At 40.2% G+C, this 19,554-nt stretch overlaps 1 protein-coding gene across 1 annotated transcript; it reads right to left on the bottom strand.

Annotated features, from left to right (window-relative positions):
* Nucleotides 1-424: 424 nt before the first annotated feature.
* Nucleotides 425-17,013, bottom strand: kcnip1b (Kv channel interacting protein 1 b). The gene is made up of 9 exons (XM_034550173.1): nt 16,579-17,013; nt 16,179-16,461; nt 3,814-3,938; nt 2,962-3,031; nt 2,806-2,876; nt 2,605-2,712; nt 2,411-2,515; nt 1,949-2,011; nt 425-1,624 (listed from the first exon to the last, which is right to left on the bottom strand). The coding sequence occupies exons 2-9, from the start codon at nt 16,264-16,266 to the stop codon at nt 1,577-1,579; spliced, it is 678 nt and encodes a 225-aa protein (XP_034406064.1). The 5' UTR covers nt 16,267-16,461; nt 16,579-17,013; the 3' UTR covers nt 425-1,576.
* Between the last annotated feature and the right edge of the window lie 2,541 nt (nt 17,014-19,554).

The raw sequence follows: 19,554 nt of genomic DNA on the forward strand, positions 1-19,554 counted from the left end.
ATAGATAGATAGATAGATAGATAGATAGATAGATAGATAGATAGATAGATAGATAGATAGATAGATAGATAGATAGATAGATAGATAGATAGATAGATAGATAGATAGATAGATAGATAGATAGATAGATAGATAGATAGATAGATAGATAGATAGATAGATAGATAGATAGATAGATAGATAGATAGATACTCTCATTAAGGAGAAGTGGAGAACTCTGAATAGATGCAGCGCCACACACACACACACACACACAGCACCAAAGTAAAACTCCACTCAATTAAATAATTTACATTTTATTCTTATGGCTTAGAATTAATGTTCTGTTTGTGAGATTCAGTCGACCAGAGGCTGTGATGCCACACTGATGTAACCTTCAGCAAAGAGCTGCTCCACCAACAGCAAAAGGAACGATGATGAATATTTTAGTGCGTGAACTATACTACTGGTATTATTATAGTAGAGTTTTCTGTTATAGGGGTGCTTTCAAACACACCCCGCCTCACTGTTCACTAATACAGATGGAGCTGTCCTGGGTGTCATCAAATATTATATTCCAAAGCTGACATTCAGTATTATTTTCATGCAAGATAATAAGAACCTTCCTCATACCAGGATCTGACTGTTTCTCAGAATTAGCTTTATTGGCCAAGTATGTATACAGACAAGGAATGTGACCAGGCTCGCTCAGAGGTATATACTTTCACGGACATAATGAAATAGCTATTAAGAAAATCAATAAGTTTGTACCATAACACGCATTTTACCGTCATCATTGTCGCCATATCAGAGTTACACCTTGATCACCTGTGCAAATAACAATATTGGTTTGCTGATCACAAGCCTCTTCCTTAATATTATTCATCATCTCTGTTTTGCGGGCACTTCATCACGAAATCCAAAATGTATGCCCGATTTTTTTACGAACATTTTTGACAACACCGATTGGACCACAAGAAGCAAAGCAGCGGGTGAAAAGAATGAAGAATAAAACAATTATTTGATTTCTTCTTTCTTTTCACTAAAACCATATAGTTCCAAAGACGGGCACGCTCACGCACCAAGTCAGACCCTTGGACTGTAGCGTTTCCGAATTCTTTGACATTCTTCCCATTCTTCCTCATGTCCAGATTCCCATAACAAATCTGACGAATCTGATGAATCGAAACCTCTCGCAAAAGCATGCAATTACATTTTTTGGCACAAATAAAAAAAAGGAACGTCTTTTGGTGAGAAAAATGAAGTTCTGCTGGTTGAAGGATAGCTCTTTGCTGGTCGGGAGCCGCTTTGCAGCTTAATCTTGAACAGGCCAATCTTCAAGACGGGTTCGAGAGCGACGTCTTTCACCTCCAAGCCTGTCACGTCAGTCACTCTGCAGGAAGGCTTAAAGCATCCCAGCCCAGTCCTTTTTTTCAAGTCATTGTGGGGGAAATCTGGTTGTATCCCGGCCACAGCTGGATGAGATGGGGAGAGGAGGAGAGACTGGATGTATTGCACATGCATGCATCCACACACACGCACTCACACCAAGCCCTCTCATCTTCCCGTGTCTTTGTCACCATCGTCTCCTCTTGTCCTACATCACGTTTTCAAACAGCTGCATGGAATTCATCATGGTCTCATCCTGCGGAGAGAGAACACAAGTAATCAGGGCAGAATGATGCAATTAACCATCAGTGAACTGAACATATATAAATATATATAGTAATGTATGGGCTGTCAATGAATATTCTTTGTGATGTTTAAGTCTCTGTTCTCTGCATGTGCATGGCCTCATTTAGACTTGCTAAAACCATGTCACAATGCACATCCGCATATTAATGAGTACTATTCTGAACATGTGACTGTAGGTAAATTCATGCACTGTATTTATTGAATCTACACTTTATACTTCATACACATATTTGAGTATTGCAAATAAGCACCTCAGATCAAGGAAAATACATACCTCCTGGCAGGCAATAATAAACTCCTCTAAAGTCACCACTCCATCTTTGTTTTTATCCATTTTCTGTAGAAAAACAATGCAATATAATGAGAATCAGTACCAAATAGAAGCAAATATTTAATAATTATGTTATGGAAACATGTTCATTGTGAGCTCATGTTGCAACAAACTTAGCGTATAAAAACTGTTCACATTATGGAATACCATATGAAGAATAAAAAAAATAAGTTTAAAAAATACTGACTGCAAATTTTCTTCATGGACCGCAGGAGGATTACTCATGATATAAAACTTGATATTGAAAGCTTGTAGTACAGGTGTATGCAACGTGTCTCCATAAAACAGGAGATATTATTCAATCTAGAGACATTAAGAGTCACATTGTTTTGAATCAAGTTTTTTTTGTCGCTGCTAACAAAAACATTGACTTTTGTCTCTTAATCTTATATTTTAGAATTGAACCTGGAAAAAGGCGTCCACATGCTGCTGCGGGACGTCCCCTTTCAGTGCCGGGTAGGTGAACTTGCCCATCATGTCATATATGGCCCTCACAATCTCAGTCATTTCCTGAGAAATGAGAAGATTCAGACTGTGATGCGACAACGACTTTAGATGACACACAAACACCCTGTTCACATAGTGCAGCACCGTCTCACCTCTCTGTTTATGTAGCCATCTCTGTTAATGTCATAAAGGTGAAACGTCCACTCAAGCTTTTCTCTCAGCGTTCCTCGCAGCAGTATAGACAAACCCATTACAAAGTCCTGACAGCAATGGGACAGAAGTAAAAACTAGTAAAGAGAAAAGAAATGTGCCATATTTAACACAAGATGCAAAGACAAAGCATGAGGACTGACCTTAAACTTAATGGAGCCATTGTTTGTAGTGTCAAATGCATTGAAAAGATAATGTGCGTACATGCTCGCATCTGCAACACAAAACAATAAAAGTGTAAGGTCTCAAACAGTTTCACAGAGCAACTTATCAGATTCAAAAGCATTGCACAGTATTACCTCCATGAGGGAAGAACTGTGCGTAAATGTGTTTAAATGTCTCCTCGTCTACAACGCCACTTGGACATTCCTGTGGAACCAAAAGAGAAATTATGATTAGAATACTCTGCTCAATGACGTCCATGTTTATTTGAAGAACTCACCAGAACTGTGTGGTCTTGTGACCCTAATCATAGATGTCCTCATATGTTAGCCTGCATTATTAGCATACTGACAAATGTTTCTCACATAGACTGCAAATAAGAATTGGTTTTAGTGAAAGCTGAAGATTTCTATGTTACTAAAATGTTACAATCAACTTCCATGGACTGAAAAAACACAGTGAAAAGGTTAAAGTCCTAAGATATTGAATAGATTGTCTATTTTACTCTAAATGGGACCATAATTGACTAAATGAACCCCATGCTGTATTGAAGAAGACTTGGATATAGAGATTTATTAATTGACAATGTTTACTGAGGTAATAAATCAAGAGAGAAGTAGTTGAGTCGTGTTCTCATAGACTTCTTTACAATAGAAGTAGCTCCCTTACGCCCATTAGAAAGATTGCAAGTTCAAGCCATTTCCGCATTAGCATCACTTTTCACACCCTTGGGCGCCGCCTGGGTTTCATAATACAACTGACAAAATGAAGACTTTGTTTAGTAGGTGCCTATACAGCTTCATTAAGCAACCATGGCTGACTCTTTGTCTTGTTAAAAAAGAAACAACTTGCAAGATAACATTAGGGGTGAACAAAAACAAAAAAAAATATATTTTATTATGATGGTGATCTTTGTCTATACTGTTTTAAGTATCTGTAATATATATATCAACGTGATGTAATAATAAGATGAGAAAGCGTTTGATTACGTTCTTGAATCCACGATAGAGGATCTGCAGCTCCTGTTTGGTGAAGTTAGTTTGGGCTTCCAGTTGGTCAAGACCTTCTGGCCTGTGACACACCGTCGTCATCTCGAGCTCATCGTCTATGTTGTCTAAAAAAAAAAGAAGAAGAAAGAAAGCGAGAGGAAGAAAGAAATGTGTTAATTATTCAGAAACATGTCACAATACTTGCAATGCCCGTTAAACACAATGTCTGTAGAAATGCGAAAACTGTAAAACACAGGAAAGAGACATCGAAGCTTGAAGCGCTAAGTCGGAAAGAAAGATACCAAACATCTGATTGGACGGCAGAAAAGAGCGCCCCACAGGGGAAGCAAGTTCATCACACAGAGGTGAAAAGGAAGAAAGGATGGATTTGAGAAGGACGACATGCACTTGACAAATAGATTTCCCCTTAGGATGTGAGGGATGTTATTAATGGCAACAGGGAGCTCAGTATCAGGTGCTGTGGCGACGCTGGTTAATGATGTGGAGAGAGTTCTGCTTCTGCTGTGGGCGAGTGTTTGTCACTCCGACTGTCTCCAGCCACAGGGCAATGCTAACATCCCGGCGCCCAGCAGTGGTCACACTCCACACACCAATGAGTTCTCAAGCATGAGCAAACATCCGGGAGAAGACAGCCACATATAGTTCTCTCTGGAAGTCTTTATTGCGTTCACTGGCAGCATGTTTACACATGCTGCTCTCTGGAGATAGTTACTTTTATATCCCAACTGATCCCTGTGATACAAACAATATATTTCGCTTGCATGGAGACCAAGTGATATTACATGCCATATCCTTGTTTGAATTGTTTACTTATTGAAGCCCCATTAAATCTGGCCAAATCCCACAGTGAGAGCTGACCAAATTAATTACTCGCCCTGACGTACGTGTCCACAAACGAGCTCCGTCGCTGCAGCATCAATTGGCTCAGTCAGCCGTTAGAAAAGGAGATCAAGATGAATATAGTGTGTCTGCTTTTTGGACGGCGCCGATGACTCATTCATTTAAACCCACCCAGCGGAGGTGTCAAGATTAATCCTCACCGCTGAAACTTTATCTCGTGTCACGCATCCCCCACCAGAGGTGATCCTAATTTGAATTTGATATCAAATACCCTGTGGATCATCTGCTTTTTAAGCAAATCAAAGAGGATTCAACTGCTCGTCTATAGCTGCGTGTGATTATTTGTACAAGAATAGTTGCTTCTACTTTAATTTGAATCATAATATCATTTTGATCCTGTTTGTTATTAGATTTCAGTTCAATCTTTGTGTTTATTGAGCTCAAACAGGCGCTCAAGTACACATGTCGGTTATGAGAAAGATGTGTGACTTTATATAGATCGGCCCCATTTGAGCCCTTTAATATTTACTGTCAGTTATCAGCTGAACATGCAGCATGTGGTTATGTGTCGCTTTCTCTCAATCTTCTCTCCATCTTCCTCTCAGCTCCTGTTGCGATCTCCCCGACTCTTGTTGTCATGGGGATAGTAGTAAAGGACGAAACGTGAACTGTGATGCCTACACTGGATCAATTGATTAAAATAAAGAAGGTAAATAAGGGTGTGAAATGTGTGTATTCATCTTGCCTGTGAGTAAAAGCCTCTCATCACACGACAACAAAACAACAAACGTGTTGCTCTGCTGCGCGTGTGTTCTTTCTGCTGGGCGACAGTACGACCAGAAACAGATGAACTGAAACGAGGGTGAGAGAAGGAAACAGGCAGAGGTGTTGATTAAGGGGGCGCTGGGGGTGGGGTGGCAGTATGTGAAGAAAAAGGGAGCGAACACACGTCAGAACAGGATCACGCAATATGTTTGGAGGACACAAAAAAGACAAATGGGATTGTCGGAAAGACTGATCTCCACTACGCCCCTGTAAAGCTTCGTGGCTGACGTGATGATATAAATCTCACCAGACGACGATATTGCCAGATACATTTAGTTATAAATAAGGCGCAGACGTGCTGCAGACTTACGAACAACGTTTTCCAGGATTGATGCTTGTACGCAGGGCCGTAAATTGTGCCGCAGCTGCTCTGCACTTAAACAGTCTTCAGCAATAAACTGGGAGTGATGTGTTACATGATGAAGTGATGGAGATGATTATAGATGTGTGTCGGATTGTGATTTTAAAGACAAGCTGTCGTACTGTTCATGTCACTGCTGTGACTGGTTGCTGTTACAACAGGTTGGATCAGTGTGCTTTTATGGTGTGCATTGTGAGGGCCTGGCCTGAGCATCAACAAAGCCAGCAACTTCCTGGAGTCCTCGCTTGTTGCCTTGCAACCTCACGGTGGCCAAAACTCCAGGAAGTAAGTGCACCCAGCCAAGGATTAGACCGATACATTACGGTCTCTAACGGACAGACGTCGCAGTGTGTTTTTGAAACGATTTTAAGCTGCTTTTGCACACAGCACATTTACTGCATGCCCCCCGTGGGCTGCAATACCTCTAACTCCATCCTTAGTTCTATTCGTTCACACTGCTTTGACCTCCCTGTTTCTTGTGCTACTGAGATACTTATTTTCCTCCCGGGGATCAATAAAGTCTTCTCTTATTTCATCTCAGCCCGTACCCTCTGCACGGCTAGCAATGCAAGACACACTTGAATGGAGCTTTACAAAACTGCATGTCCTCTGTGGGGTGCTACACTTCTACTCTCGGAGAGTAACCGCTGCGCTTGCTGGTTCATCTATTTAAACCCTGTTTCACGCTGCTATACATTCCCCATTCATCCCGGCGGAGTGTCGTTCACACTCTCCTCTTATAGCCCTACAACCCAGTCTCCATGACAACGAGGATCTCAAGCATGAGGCCAGGGAGATGTATGATATGTGAGCTGCCTGTTAATTCACACGCTCTCGCCTTATTCCCCCCGCCCGCCTTAAACTCACCCACACGTACGACGTTCGCCGCACCAAACACACATGCAGTCGGCGAGTCAGCGGCTGGGATTTTGCTCCCTAGTTATTTTTCAAGGACGCCCTGCACTTCATGGCGTATTGTAATCTTTAAATCATGACCGTAGAGTTACGTCTCTCAGCTTTTATCGCTTGATCCCTCACAATGCCGCTGCCACTTCCATGAATGAACATTACTAACATTGTATTAAACAGAAAAGCATTTTCAGTTTCTCCATAATTGTGTCTATAAAAACAAGTGCACCGATGCTGTTGGTTAATGCACTTTACATGTACTGCCATTTGGTTGTATGTAAGTAACTGCTGGTTAAATGCATTAGCTGGTCTATTTTTGCTGTTTATATTCCTTCTTAAATAATTTAGACACACATAAATATGGCAAACATGTACATGGTATTGTCTATGTTAAACCTACAAGTGTGCAACGCATACAAAATAACATGGAACGCATTATGAATCACAATTGGTCTAAATCATAACCTGAAGTATTATTTTGCTTTCACTCTCTCAGTTTAGTTAAGCTTTCTGTTGCTCTTTTGTCTTCTCTCCATCTTTTTTCACACTAATGTTGACTTACCTCTGGATAGTCTCCTCTGCTTGGTTGCATGGTCAAAGTGCCCACCACTGCACCCATGTTGTCACCGTGGAAACCGGCCTGGTCAAACAACACAGAGAGTAATTGTCCTCTCTTTCTTTCACGATGTTGTCAGCCTTATCGTTCTGATCTGCCTCCACAGCTCTGTCTCTTGAAGGGGGGTTTGCCCCTGTTGATTCCTCTAGTTTCAGATCTGTTACTGAGGGATGAGTCCTTTCCTTGAGCTGATTCTGAGTTCTCTTGCCAAACACATGCACACTCAAGCTGCTCCTGCCTCCCTGCGCCACTCCCTCCCTCCTGTGTCTCCTTCTACTCATCTGTCAGCCTTTTTCCCTATTTCGTGCCCTCGTGCTGTTGTGGAGTGCTGGTAACCGATGCAGTCATCAGTCATCACTCCACTGACAAGTGAATGGTAGCAGGTGAAGGACATGCATTTCAAGGTGACAGACCCCTGTTCTTTACAGGCAGATCACTTCAGATTGTATCTACATATTCATATTCATTACTTAATTACCCTAACACACACACACACACACACACACACACACACACACAACCACACGCACACACTGCTGTGAAGACTTCCCACTAGTGTGTCTGTTAGTGTGTTAATTCACAACTGTAACATGATCAGACCTTTCCCCCTCCCTCTCTCTCTCGCTCTCTTACTATAGAGGGAAACAGATAGTTAGTGAATTTTACTGCAGTAAAAAACAAGAACATTAGAGTGTTTAATGGTTGGCAATTAATATTGGTGGAGCGGCTCCAATTTAAGAAAATTAGAGTGTGTGCATTGGGGGAAGGAACGCAGTGGGAGTGAGTAATGTTTATTTCCCTACAAGTGCTGAGCATTAAAAATCTAGCAGGGTTGTTGGGAGCAGAAGTAAACGTGTATGATATTATAAGTGCTGTTGCTACTTAAACAACATAGATTCATAGTGGTAAAAGAAGCTAATGAGTAAAAAAAAAATGTGTCAGAGAGGAGATATTGTATACATAGAGTGTACTATTTAATATACATGCGTTACATGTGTTTTTTTCAAATCCTAAAACATTTTGACTGTTTTAAGGATCCATGTGTGACATCTTTTTAAAACATTCCGCTGGCTGCAGACCAGAAATCTAAATGCTTTCTTTGCCACACTCTTGTGAGTGTGAGCGTGTGTGTGTGGTGTGTGGGGGGGGGGGGGACCTCTCTCTGTTTAAAAAATGTATGTACTGCCTTTTTTCAATGACGTTGAAAGCTTTCTTTTTTCTTGAGAATAGGGTTCCACCTCCTTTGTTAGAGCTGTAAAAATGGCAAAATCCATGTGAAAGGAGTAAGGTGGCAGATCCACTACATCATGAGTTTGAGAGCCTGAACTCTGTAGTCTTTCATGAATGTAATATTAATTTCCTCAAAAACTTGCCTCATCACTGCTTGTTCACGCTGCACATAACTAAGTGGTGCAGGTCAATGGCAGTCAAATTAAATTGTGTGTGTTTGTGTGTGTGTGTGGGTGTGTGTGTGTGTGTGCGTGTGCGTGTGTGTGCGTGTGCGTGCGTGTGCATGCATGCGTGGTCCTGTTTGCTGAGGGCAGTCCTGTGATTTCCCAGGTGGAGCTGAGGTAAGAACTTAACATGCACTGATTGATTAAACATAAAATCATGCATAACTCTGATAAATACAAATCTCTCTCTCGGTCCTATACTGCCCTTTCTCCTCCGTACCAATACTGTCACACTAAAACGAAAAGTGACCTTTATAGCAAATGTGACCCTAATGCATTTAATTTTTCTAGCAGATATTAATTTCTTTTACTTCCTGGAAAAATTGAGTTAGCTCATCTGAGACCGTGAAGCATAAAAGAAAACCACAAGCAATATCACGGAGGTTTAAACAATCTTTCCCCTCCGCTGCGTGAATAGAAACGAGGCCCCTGACGCAGCAACACACACAAACACACATATGCAGATGAGAAGTATTCAGAAAACTATAATGCTGTGATCCCCATGACAGATGTTTGCCATCTGGAACGGCCTTTCTGCACCGTCTCCTCCTGCACAGTCACACTGCTCTGCAGCGGCCTGACCTCATAATCTCCTCATTATCCTTTCATGATCTACACAAGTCCTCTCACCATCATCGGCAGGCAGGACTCACTGGTCACAGCTGTGTTAAAGGCACTGTTGGAAAGGTGAAAGATACAATACATCACACACCATCTTTTATCAAGGTTCATCAAATGTCACTCACTTTATCCTTTGCATGTCAAATATGCCAATTCACACCCATTAATAACAAATGCATGTTTGCATGACTTCTTTCATTGTTTATTTCAGGATGTCCTCCACTCTTTTAATCTCCCACGGCATTCATCTTTCATGTGATTTCAAAGAAGCCATCGCAAATGATTTAAAAGCCATTATCCACCACGTCATTTCTGACAACTCGGTTAGATTCCCCTTCTCCGACTTAAAAGGGTTCTTTATATGTGATGCAATAAGAAATAATGTATCTTCAAGGTTAAACAATGATATTTGGAGGTAGGAAAAGCTACGTTTAAAAATACTCTTTCCAGGGAAGCTCTGTGGGCATGAACTGGCAGTTTCAGACCTGGTTCTCTGATCTCATTTTAAATAATCTGGTTTCTACTGCTCTCATCTTCACCTGGCATACAACATATTAGAACCAGTTGGGCTTTCAGACAAATGTGTTTCTGATGAAGGGAAAAGTCACGGTCACGAATAGATTAACCTAAATAGCTTTCATGATGGCAATCTCGGAACCAATCGGCTATCGGTCCGACGACATATATGATGGTGAATGTGTCGGCTCAAACACAACTCAGCAGAGCTCAGAGTTCCCTCCTTTTTGTCACGTTGTAGTGTTACTCTCTGAACAACAGGTGGCAGCAGTGTTCAGTGTTTCCTGATACAATCGGCGGCTTGGGTCCATAGAAAAAAGCTGTCATTTCTCTTGACTAAATACAGTAATATAAAAATGAACAACAATATTTAAGCATGTAGGCAGTACCTATTGTACACTACAACCAGTGGCGGCTGGCCAATAGAGGGCCATGGGGCCTGGCCCCACCCACCTTGAGCCAAACTATAATAATGATATGTATTATATTTATAAATTATACAAATTGTCAATATTTGTGTTTTGGAGATATGGAATATACCCAGTAATATTTGTAAATAGGATATCTGCACAAAATATATGCTTTTCCTGCACGTCCTCTCCGCCTGTCTGCTGGGGGCCGAATCATTTTGGCCCAGAAGAGACGGGTCCTAAGGAAGCAGTTTAGCCAATTACTGATTAAAGATATAAATGAGTGACATACAATTTAGCCAATCAGCGTCCTAGAATAGGTTCAGCTTTGGGTCAAAGTCGTCTGTCGCCTTTTTTTTTTTAACAACCTGACGGCCAGTGCGAGCGCAGACCCAACCCGTTAAAAAATCAAGGGGGACAGATCCAGCATGGACAGATACAGGAGGAAGGGACATGAAGCACTTGTCGTAAGAATTAATACAACATGAGGACACCAGGACACACATGATAACTCCTCAAGCAGCCATATTGAGCAAAGTGAACGTCGCTACCAGCTGGACGACGGACAGGATTGAGGAGAAGAAACACAATGAGGAGGTGGATAAAAACAGGCACACTTTAACCCTAACAAGGTTCATAGGGGCAATCTTAATATACAAACAAGTCTATTATATATGTGATTTATATCAAACAATATTTATATGTTATTATAATATATTTATGATATGTATATTGTATATTTACATTATAATAATAATATTATACTGAATATTATTATATGATATATATATATATATATATATATATATTAATATAATGAATTGTATGAATAAGATGTCCTTATTATGTCAGTTAAATATTTAACTACAAAGTAGAAATGCGCGTTTGATACTTTTTTTGCATTGAATCATACTGAGGTGTTTGCTAAAATTGATTGGATGGCCCTACCAAAAAACAATTCCACCAGCCGCCACTGCCTACAACAACTCTAAAGAACATCCAATGGTCACCATGCTAAGGACTGCGCCAAATACTTGTCCGTTGAAAAGGTGATTCTATGAAAATATATTGGATAGTAAAAACATTGAGGGTGGAAAGCATTAATGTAGAGAATGAAACACACAGTGGGGGCACAAGATAAAAATAAATCTTGAATGAAGAGGGTTACATAAAAGTGTGTTGTGAGGTGATGTAAAAAATTAAAAGCAGAGACACACACTGTCAGCTTCAATCCGCATGCTTTCTCCAGCCACAGAAAATGAAAGAGTGTAAGAGGAGATGGAAGAGATTGAGTTTTGTGGAAGAACAGGTCACAAATGCAGGGGGACGCTGGGTAATTTGAGCATTATTTTACGGTCATTGCAGGGTTGAGGTACAACACGGGCCATAGATCTCAATCAATCTCCGCAGTGGGGCATGATGTGAGTCTTGCTGCAAGGTTATGCACTTAGAGGACACATGTGACTTGTAATAGCTAGAGACAGGTGCAGCATGGGGCCGGATGAGAGGGTTTCTGTCTTCAACGACTCTCTCAATGTTTCCAATTGGAACCGAGTCCACACGGAATACAATGTAACACAAGAACCTGTTTACTAAGTAATTGTAAAATAATCACCCTTTGTCTCACCATGATTCTTTAAACCATAACTTTATGACAGGGGCTACTCTCGCCACACTTGACAAAATATGGGATAATGCTAAATGCAAAACTACTTTTTAGCGTTGAACCAAAATTCAAACGATATACAACAGTAAAAGTGGAGGAGTCCATACGGCTAGTATTTACCAATATTTGCCTCAAGGTTGCAATGATTGGACAGCTTAAGCTATGCTGGTCATAGTGTTATGAACACAAGTTCTTGCTTTAATAAGATGTTATCAATGTGGTCATAACAATTCAGGGTCATTAAATCCACTTGATCTATTAAAACAATATTCAATGCAGTATCAATTATCTGAATGCTCGGTTAAACTAAAATATTTATATTTTATTATTGAGTTATCACTTTTTGTTGCACGTCACAAATCTTAATATTAATACTTGGGTAAGAAGTAAAAGTGTTGAAGCTGGCTCCTCAATGGCTCACATAGCTGCCAATGCTAAGTATGAATTATTCAGGTTTCTAATCTACAATTTAAATACACCTGTCCACTTATAAGCCAAACATATTAACAGTCACATCTCAATATAACCAGGAGCATCGCATGCATGGACATTCTCTTGTTGTCCGGGTGTCACTATAAAAACAATTAAGCAGCATTTCAAACAGCTTTCAAAGCCTCCTTTTTGTTGCAGTCGTACCAATTACAACAGATCCATTTTTAAAAGCAGAACTTTTGAAACGAGAGTATAAAGTTCAGTATTTAAATACATTATCCACGAGAGACCTACGAATAAATGTGCTTTAGCTGCAGGCCCAATGCACATCACCCTCCCATCCCCAACTCTGACACTCCAAATTGCAATGTTTAAAGGTCTGAAAATGAATAAACATGCTGCTGCATTAGTAAGTAGAACATTTTAAAGGTGAGCAGGCAGTTTTACGCTTCATGTCACCATCTGTGTGTGCAGGCAAATGTGCTTGTTACCAAACTACTGAAGAGATGCGTGTGTGCTGGAGATGAGGGACTCACACGTTTCAGTCTACCTAACACACGAGCGTGTGTGAAGGTGAACATGCATAAAGAAATAGCAAGATCATTTAAATTACATTTATAACCTTGCATGAGGTAAATGGAGCTCTCAGTACCCTTTTGGTTGAGAATATACTCACAATGTATTTTGGAAAGATCACAAACTTGTAAACTGGTATTATGTATTTAAAAAACAAAAACAAAATATTTATATGACTTTACATAATGGACATTTTTTAAAAATGTTTTTCTACAAAAGCTGATGAGAAGCTGCCTAATTTCCACTTTGAAACAAACCAAGTGTTATTGTGCTATCCATATTTTCTCTCAGGAAAAAACCCTATACAATAACAAAATTCCCACTGTTGGCTGAAATGTCAGTATCGATTCCCATTTTAGACTCTTTTTAATTTGTCTAGAGGCACCTAATTAACTCAGTGACATTCAATTATGAAGATAAAAGAAGACATAACCCCTTTGTTGCCCTTTAAGATGCACAAGCATCTCAACCAAAAAGCTCAGTCCACTGGTGACAACTCTTTTCTCCACGCTAGCAGCACTATAGCTCCACGCTAGCTAGCAGCACTATAGCTCCATGCTAGCAGCACTATAGCTCCACGCTAGCAGCACTATAGCTCCACGCTAGCAGCACTAGCTAAAGCATTACATCTATCGATTGCTGTTTGAATTATTACACAGAAACTGAAAATGTAAACAAATACAACCAAGCACGTGTTTGAAGATGACCAAACCCAGCTTTATGTGACGTAAGGTAAGGGCCTTGTGCTGCAATCAGCAACGCCTACAAGAAGATTTGAGGAGAAGCAGCAAACATGTGCAGAAGCACAATGTCAGGAGATGAGATGGGGACAGAATTCACACTCCAGTTCATCCATTGTTCATCTTTTGAGGATGCAGAAGGCAAGATAACCGGCATCCACAAATAATGATGAAGATGAAGGAATTAGTGCTCTGGATTTAATATTGTTTTTGTTAACTCTGTCTGTGTCTCTTATTTTGCCCCAAAAAAAGCCCAAAATGCACTCCTTATAGCAAATATTATATAGGAGAACGCAAGACACATGCCAATGTGATAACATTAAGACCAGTTTCCACACTTTATTACTTTACTTTGGTAATTAATCCGAGCCATTGAAGATAAGCCCATTAGTGTAAAAGTAGGTTTGGAATTGTTCACATATCTCTGTGTTATATAAAAGGCTGAATAGTCCACAGTCGCTCAGTTTTTAGATACGAGAGATAAGTGGTATATATGTCGCATGACCTAGATTGTCAACCCATGCGGCCATAAGTAGGCTGTATTATTTCTAGAATAGCACTGAACTGACAATCCCACTAATTTAGAACACATTGTTTCACTCTCAGCAAGTATCATTAAAGTTGTACTTTTTTTTGCATTGCAGTACTTGTTTTGCATTGCAGCTACTTTTATTAATACCAAATGACTAGTTTATTGAATATGCATATAAGTTTTGTTTAGGTTGATTTGTATCCAATGGACTGGATAACCACATCCCAGGTAACCAGGCGTAGTGTGTGAGAGTTTAGTCACTATGAAAGTAAAACAGAGTATACATTGGATGGATTTCTGGGATGCCGTCAGAAGCTGTGTTTTTACAAATACCTCACTGGTTTTGAAAAAAAATAAGACTTTAAGAAATAAATTCCTGGCAATGGATATGCTTGCCAACAATTTAGATCATATCCAAATGCCTGATTAGATAATAAGCTTCTACAGACTACATTTGTATTGGTGGAGACGAAGGAAATATGCATCACGGCTCACAATGACAGTTTAAGTGAAGCGTCTCCTGAACCTGCACAACCGTTTTACGTTTGTCGGAGAGCAGATCTGTGTTTTATCATTCGTGACTGACTTGCAGCTGCACTCTGACTTGGTGACTCAGGTTTTTAATTTTTTTAATTTAGCTGTTAAGGTGCAACGTAACTTTCAACTAGAGGATGATGGGAGGTCGTGAGGAGAGCGAGAGCCAGGGCTTTCAAAAACAAAGATGATGAACACGACAAGAGGTTGAGAGTGCACTGCGACTGTTGCCCATAGGGGGGTGTACGTATGGGGCATACATGACGTCATTATTTAGCTCTTGAAGGTGTACCCAGATATCTTATGGGAGGGTAGAAGGTACCCTGTAGGCAAACTCAACAAATCCTTTTTAACATCCTTGATGACAGTGTGCCGCAAGAAAATGTGCATTATTAACAAACCAAATCGCGACAACAGCTCTTATTTAACAGCTCGTCTGCACATTTTACAGTGAATAAAATACATTTGTGGGGACGCAAAGAAGGTGAACTGGTGGGAGGTAAAATTGTAGGTGGAATTAAATATCTTTTAAATAAAAGCACAATTAGCAAATCATTAAAAAATTGTTTTTATCAACTTACATTTGATCTATAAGTCTACTACTAAACTACTTTTGTATCTGCTGGTCTTCTGAAGCAGAGGTTTCCAACCTATTACCTTAAAATGAAATATCCAGTATTTCCCAAAAAGAAAAGCAGATAATTTGAGATAAGTCTGAAAAAGTTAACAGAATTTAAGTGAACAGAAATATCTTGCGACCTCTCGTATTTATCTTGGGACCTGACCTGCAGCTTGATCATTAATAGCCTCCGTGTTAAAGAGCCACAACTCCTCGAACTCTGTCTCGCTCATCTGACCTGATGGTTCAATATATCTGCGATGAGCACAGCACCAGTTACACTCTGTCATACTGTTCCTGTGTTTATCCCAATTAACAGTCCAAACTCAGTCACACAAATCTGCTCGGACCTAAGCCACGAAAGTACTTGGATCACCGACATGGAAGGCCATGTGATTTTTGACCCATCCAACACCCCGACCTCCTACTTAGATGGACTTCCATGTATCATTTGAAACTCAAGATACATCAGAAGTAAACGTAATCAGCGACAAAATATATTTCCCATGAAACGTAATCCACAATGCATGTTTTGTTGTATCTTTAGGAGACAGTGCAGCAAATAAGACATAAAGAGCTGAGAGTCTAACAGACTTGGAAAGCGGGGTTCGGTGTTCGGCTCAAGGACCACTGTCACGGAACACATCAAGTTGATGAATAGACTTCCCTAACAAGACTAAAAAGTCACAGTACCTTTTGCGAGGGTTCCTGAGACCAATCTCTGTAGGGACTGCATTAGTTTTAGCAACCCCTGTCTGCAGCGGCAGGTACAGCCAGCCATCCTGAGGTTGAGGTGGGGGCCGCGGCCCACGGAGGCTTCACCAGGGAACACAGTTTCCTCCAATATATCTTCAAAGAGCTTCGACCTCACAAGTGTCTCCACTAAGTCCTTTCAGCAGGTGTTGCTGCAGTGAGGCGAGAGAAGAATCTGCCTCAGTAGTTTTGGCGATGCATCTGAAGGTCCTTTAAGGGGATCCTTGTGTAGAGAAAAAAACAAGTAAGACATGAGATGAATTATAATTTACCTTCAAAATATATGAAACATTAACAATATAAACGTTTATAATGTGACTTAAATCCAATGTATACAAACCGTGGTGACGTTTAGAGGCCGGCATTGAAATAGTGCTAGATTTGCAAAAAGAGCCAGATGGAGAAAAAAAATGCTGATTTGCAAATAAAAATCCAGACCTGTGTGTCAAACTTTTCAAAAGCAAAGTTGTGTTCCATGAACAAAAATGAGTCAGAAGATAAATTATTAAATGGACTAAATGGACTTAAATGGAAAGTAGAACGTGAAGAGCCGCCGCGTGCCCTGGAAGTTCCAGTAAAAAAACAAAACTGGTCCGGCTCTTCTCACCTCCTCTGCGTATTTGTCTGATCACTCTTTTCTTCCCCTCCTCTTTGTCCCGTCTCCTGTCTTGTGGTCTTGTGAGGTAGCGCTTTCTCCTCCAGTGTGTTTTTCTGTGTGAGGTTTTCCTCTGAGCTGCAGTGGGAGCCCTGCGGCTGTGGTCTGTGGAGAAGCTCTGCTCTGGTGCTCTCAGCAGATCTGTACTGCAGAGCACCGGCAGCCACTGTACCGCCCTCCCTCCTCTGTGCTCCCTCCTCCTGGCTTGCTTTTGTGCTTTCTCATTCTCAGTTGTGCTAATGTTTTCTCTTCTTCCTTTTTTCTTCTTCTCCAGAGCCTTGGATGAGCCATGATGCAAGATGTAACAAAAGAAAGAAAAATGAATAGAAAAAGAGGGATTAAAGGTTGGTGCTTCGTAGTTTAAAGTCAGAGTCGGCTCCCGGTCGCAAATACATCCAGTCAAGTTTTTTTGAACAATGACAACATCTCCTCACCATTTTACTGTGATGTCACAACGTACGTGGGCAGGTCAATGCTCCAATATATCTTTTTGAAAGACGTCATAGCACAGCTTATAGTAAAACATTCATCAGTACATCTTTATGTCCACTTTATGATTTAAACAAATATCTGACTGTGCCACTTATTGCTATATTAAAACACATGGAATCCTTACTTAAAATACCGTCTCAATACGTCAAGTGAACTCCTGTGCATCTACATGTGGATTTAATAATAATAGTGAAATACACAAAACCTAAAAGAGAAAAAAAGTATTTAAAAATACATTGTGGAACAGAGGCTATCCCGGAATAATGGCTGCCTACAGTAATACTATAATTCACTATCATCATTATTATCCATACAGATATGGCAGGAAGGTACATCCTTATTCCCTGATGCGCATTTCGGTCACTACGGTGATCTGGCCCCCACCAGAACAGAGAAGCTATCATTGCTGAAACAGAAGTAAAAGGTCTGTGCCAGAATTCTAATGTTTGCCATCAATCGCCCATGAACACAGTCGAGTCGATCATCCAGTGACTCTGGAGCAGGTTATGTAAACTTGCACTTGGCTTGTGGAGCTTTTTTGTTTTTTTAGTTTCTCACTCCACTGAACTGGGGAAATGCTTTAAGAGAGCATGACGCAGTGCTTCCTCCTTCTACCCCCCCTCCCCCCGTCCTCTGTCTATATTTAATGCTTACAGATTCTATTCATCTCCTCGTAGTCACCGTTGCATTTTAGGAGGCCCCTGTCTTCCAGTATCTCCATTCTAATAGTGCCACAGGATTTTGTTTTTTTAAGACAGCAAAAAGAAGACCAAACAGTCGCTTTTGAGACTTGAGGTGGTTGTTTGCACAATTCTGTTTGGATCCCAGGAGTAGAGCACTTTACTGAGTGGCAGAGTAAAAATAGCAGCACAGTGCAAGCCAAAGTGTAACAACGAGTATGATGTATGTGCGGGATATCAGTAATGAGTTAATCTATGAACTGTCATAGGAACAAAACGTCAAACAAAGTTTACCACGGTACTCTTTATACTGCTTTATTGTGAAGGAGTAAAAGAAGGGAGTGCAGCATATTGCTGCAACCCTTAAAGAGACAGACATGTTGACATGCATTATTCACCACTATAATGTATTATTATAGATTAAACTACCCAGCAGTATATACAGCAATTTAAATGAGCTCCACCTGTATCAGCTGCAACATTAAAGGGATGAAATGAACACATAAATGCATAATTGACTATCATTAAATAATAGAATAGAATCTACACAATGAATACTGCTGTTAATTTAAGTATGCTTCTATGCTAGTACTAGGATGTTGCAGGTATTGCTACTTTTACTTATAGTAAAATGCCCAAATACTTTTTCCACCACTGCCTTTATTTAAGTATGAGTACCAACACAACAGTCTTTAAATACCCAATTAAAAGTAAAAGTCCTCCATTTAAAATCTTAGTTCAGTAAAAGTAGAAAAATATTATCAGAAATGTGTACTTAAAGTACTTATTCTGAAGTAAAATGTGATTGATAGATTTATATTTCGCATTATTAGATGTCAATAATGGAGCTGGTTTTAAGAGTCCAGTGGGACTAGGGGTTGGGCCCCGTCCAACGGGTCACAGTATATATATATGAGGGGCTGTGAGATGATGAAAGGGAGAGGAAAAAAGAAAAAAAAACATAAATCACTCATATTCATATTTTACCACTTTGTTTTCCGGAAACATTGGTATTTTGACCTCTTTGGGCCTCGAGCAGTTATGTAAATTAAACCACATCAGAGGGGACATGTCTTTTTGACGGAACTGCTAATTTCTTTCAGACAACTACACATTTGTGACATCTTTTCTTTAAGAGGTCGCATCCCTCAAGGGTTGGGAATCACTAATTACATTTAGAACAATGCATTGTTAAAGCCTGTATCCTTGAAATGTAGTGGAGTAGAAGTATAAAGTTACATAGTGAGTAAAGTACAAGTACCTCAAAACTGAACTGAAGTACAGTCCCTGAGTAAATATATTCACTTTCTTCCACTTCAGCAAAACACGTTGCCGGTCCAAAAATTAACTGGCTGACATTCTCATTGGCTCATGGATCGGATCCACCCACTCATATTCAACTATTCATATCACCATGTCTGCTCTCTGGAGACTATTAGTAGACATTGCAATAGAGTGCTGCAGGGATGATGTATTTTTGTAGCCCAAC

The sequence above is a fragment of the Cyclopterus lumpus genome, chromosome 14 (assembly GCF_009769545.1).
Source record: "Cyclopterus lumpus isolate fCycLum1 chromosome 14, fCycLum1.pri, whole genome shotgun sequence".
Classification (NCBI taxonomy): Eukaryota; Metazoa; Chordata; class Actinopteri; order Perciformes; family Cyclopteridae; genus Cyclopterus; species Cyclopterus lumpus.

Bases quoted from the DNA above. Each gene is read 5' to 3' on its own strand.
- kcnip1b (XM_034550173.1), bottom strand. From the start codon at position 16,266: ATGGCTGGCTGTACCTGCCGCTGCAGACAGGGGTTGCTAAAACTAATG. The intron at 2,877-2,961 runs GTAATACTGTGC...TTTGTGTTGCAG, and splicing joins ACAGTTCTTCCCTCATGGAG to ATGCGAGCATGTACGCACAT. The intron at 2,012-2,410 runs GTTCAATTCTAA...GTTTTTCTACAG, and splicing joins ATGTGGACGCCTTTTTCCAG to AAAATGGATAAAAACAAAGA.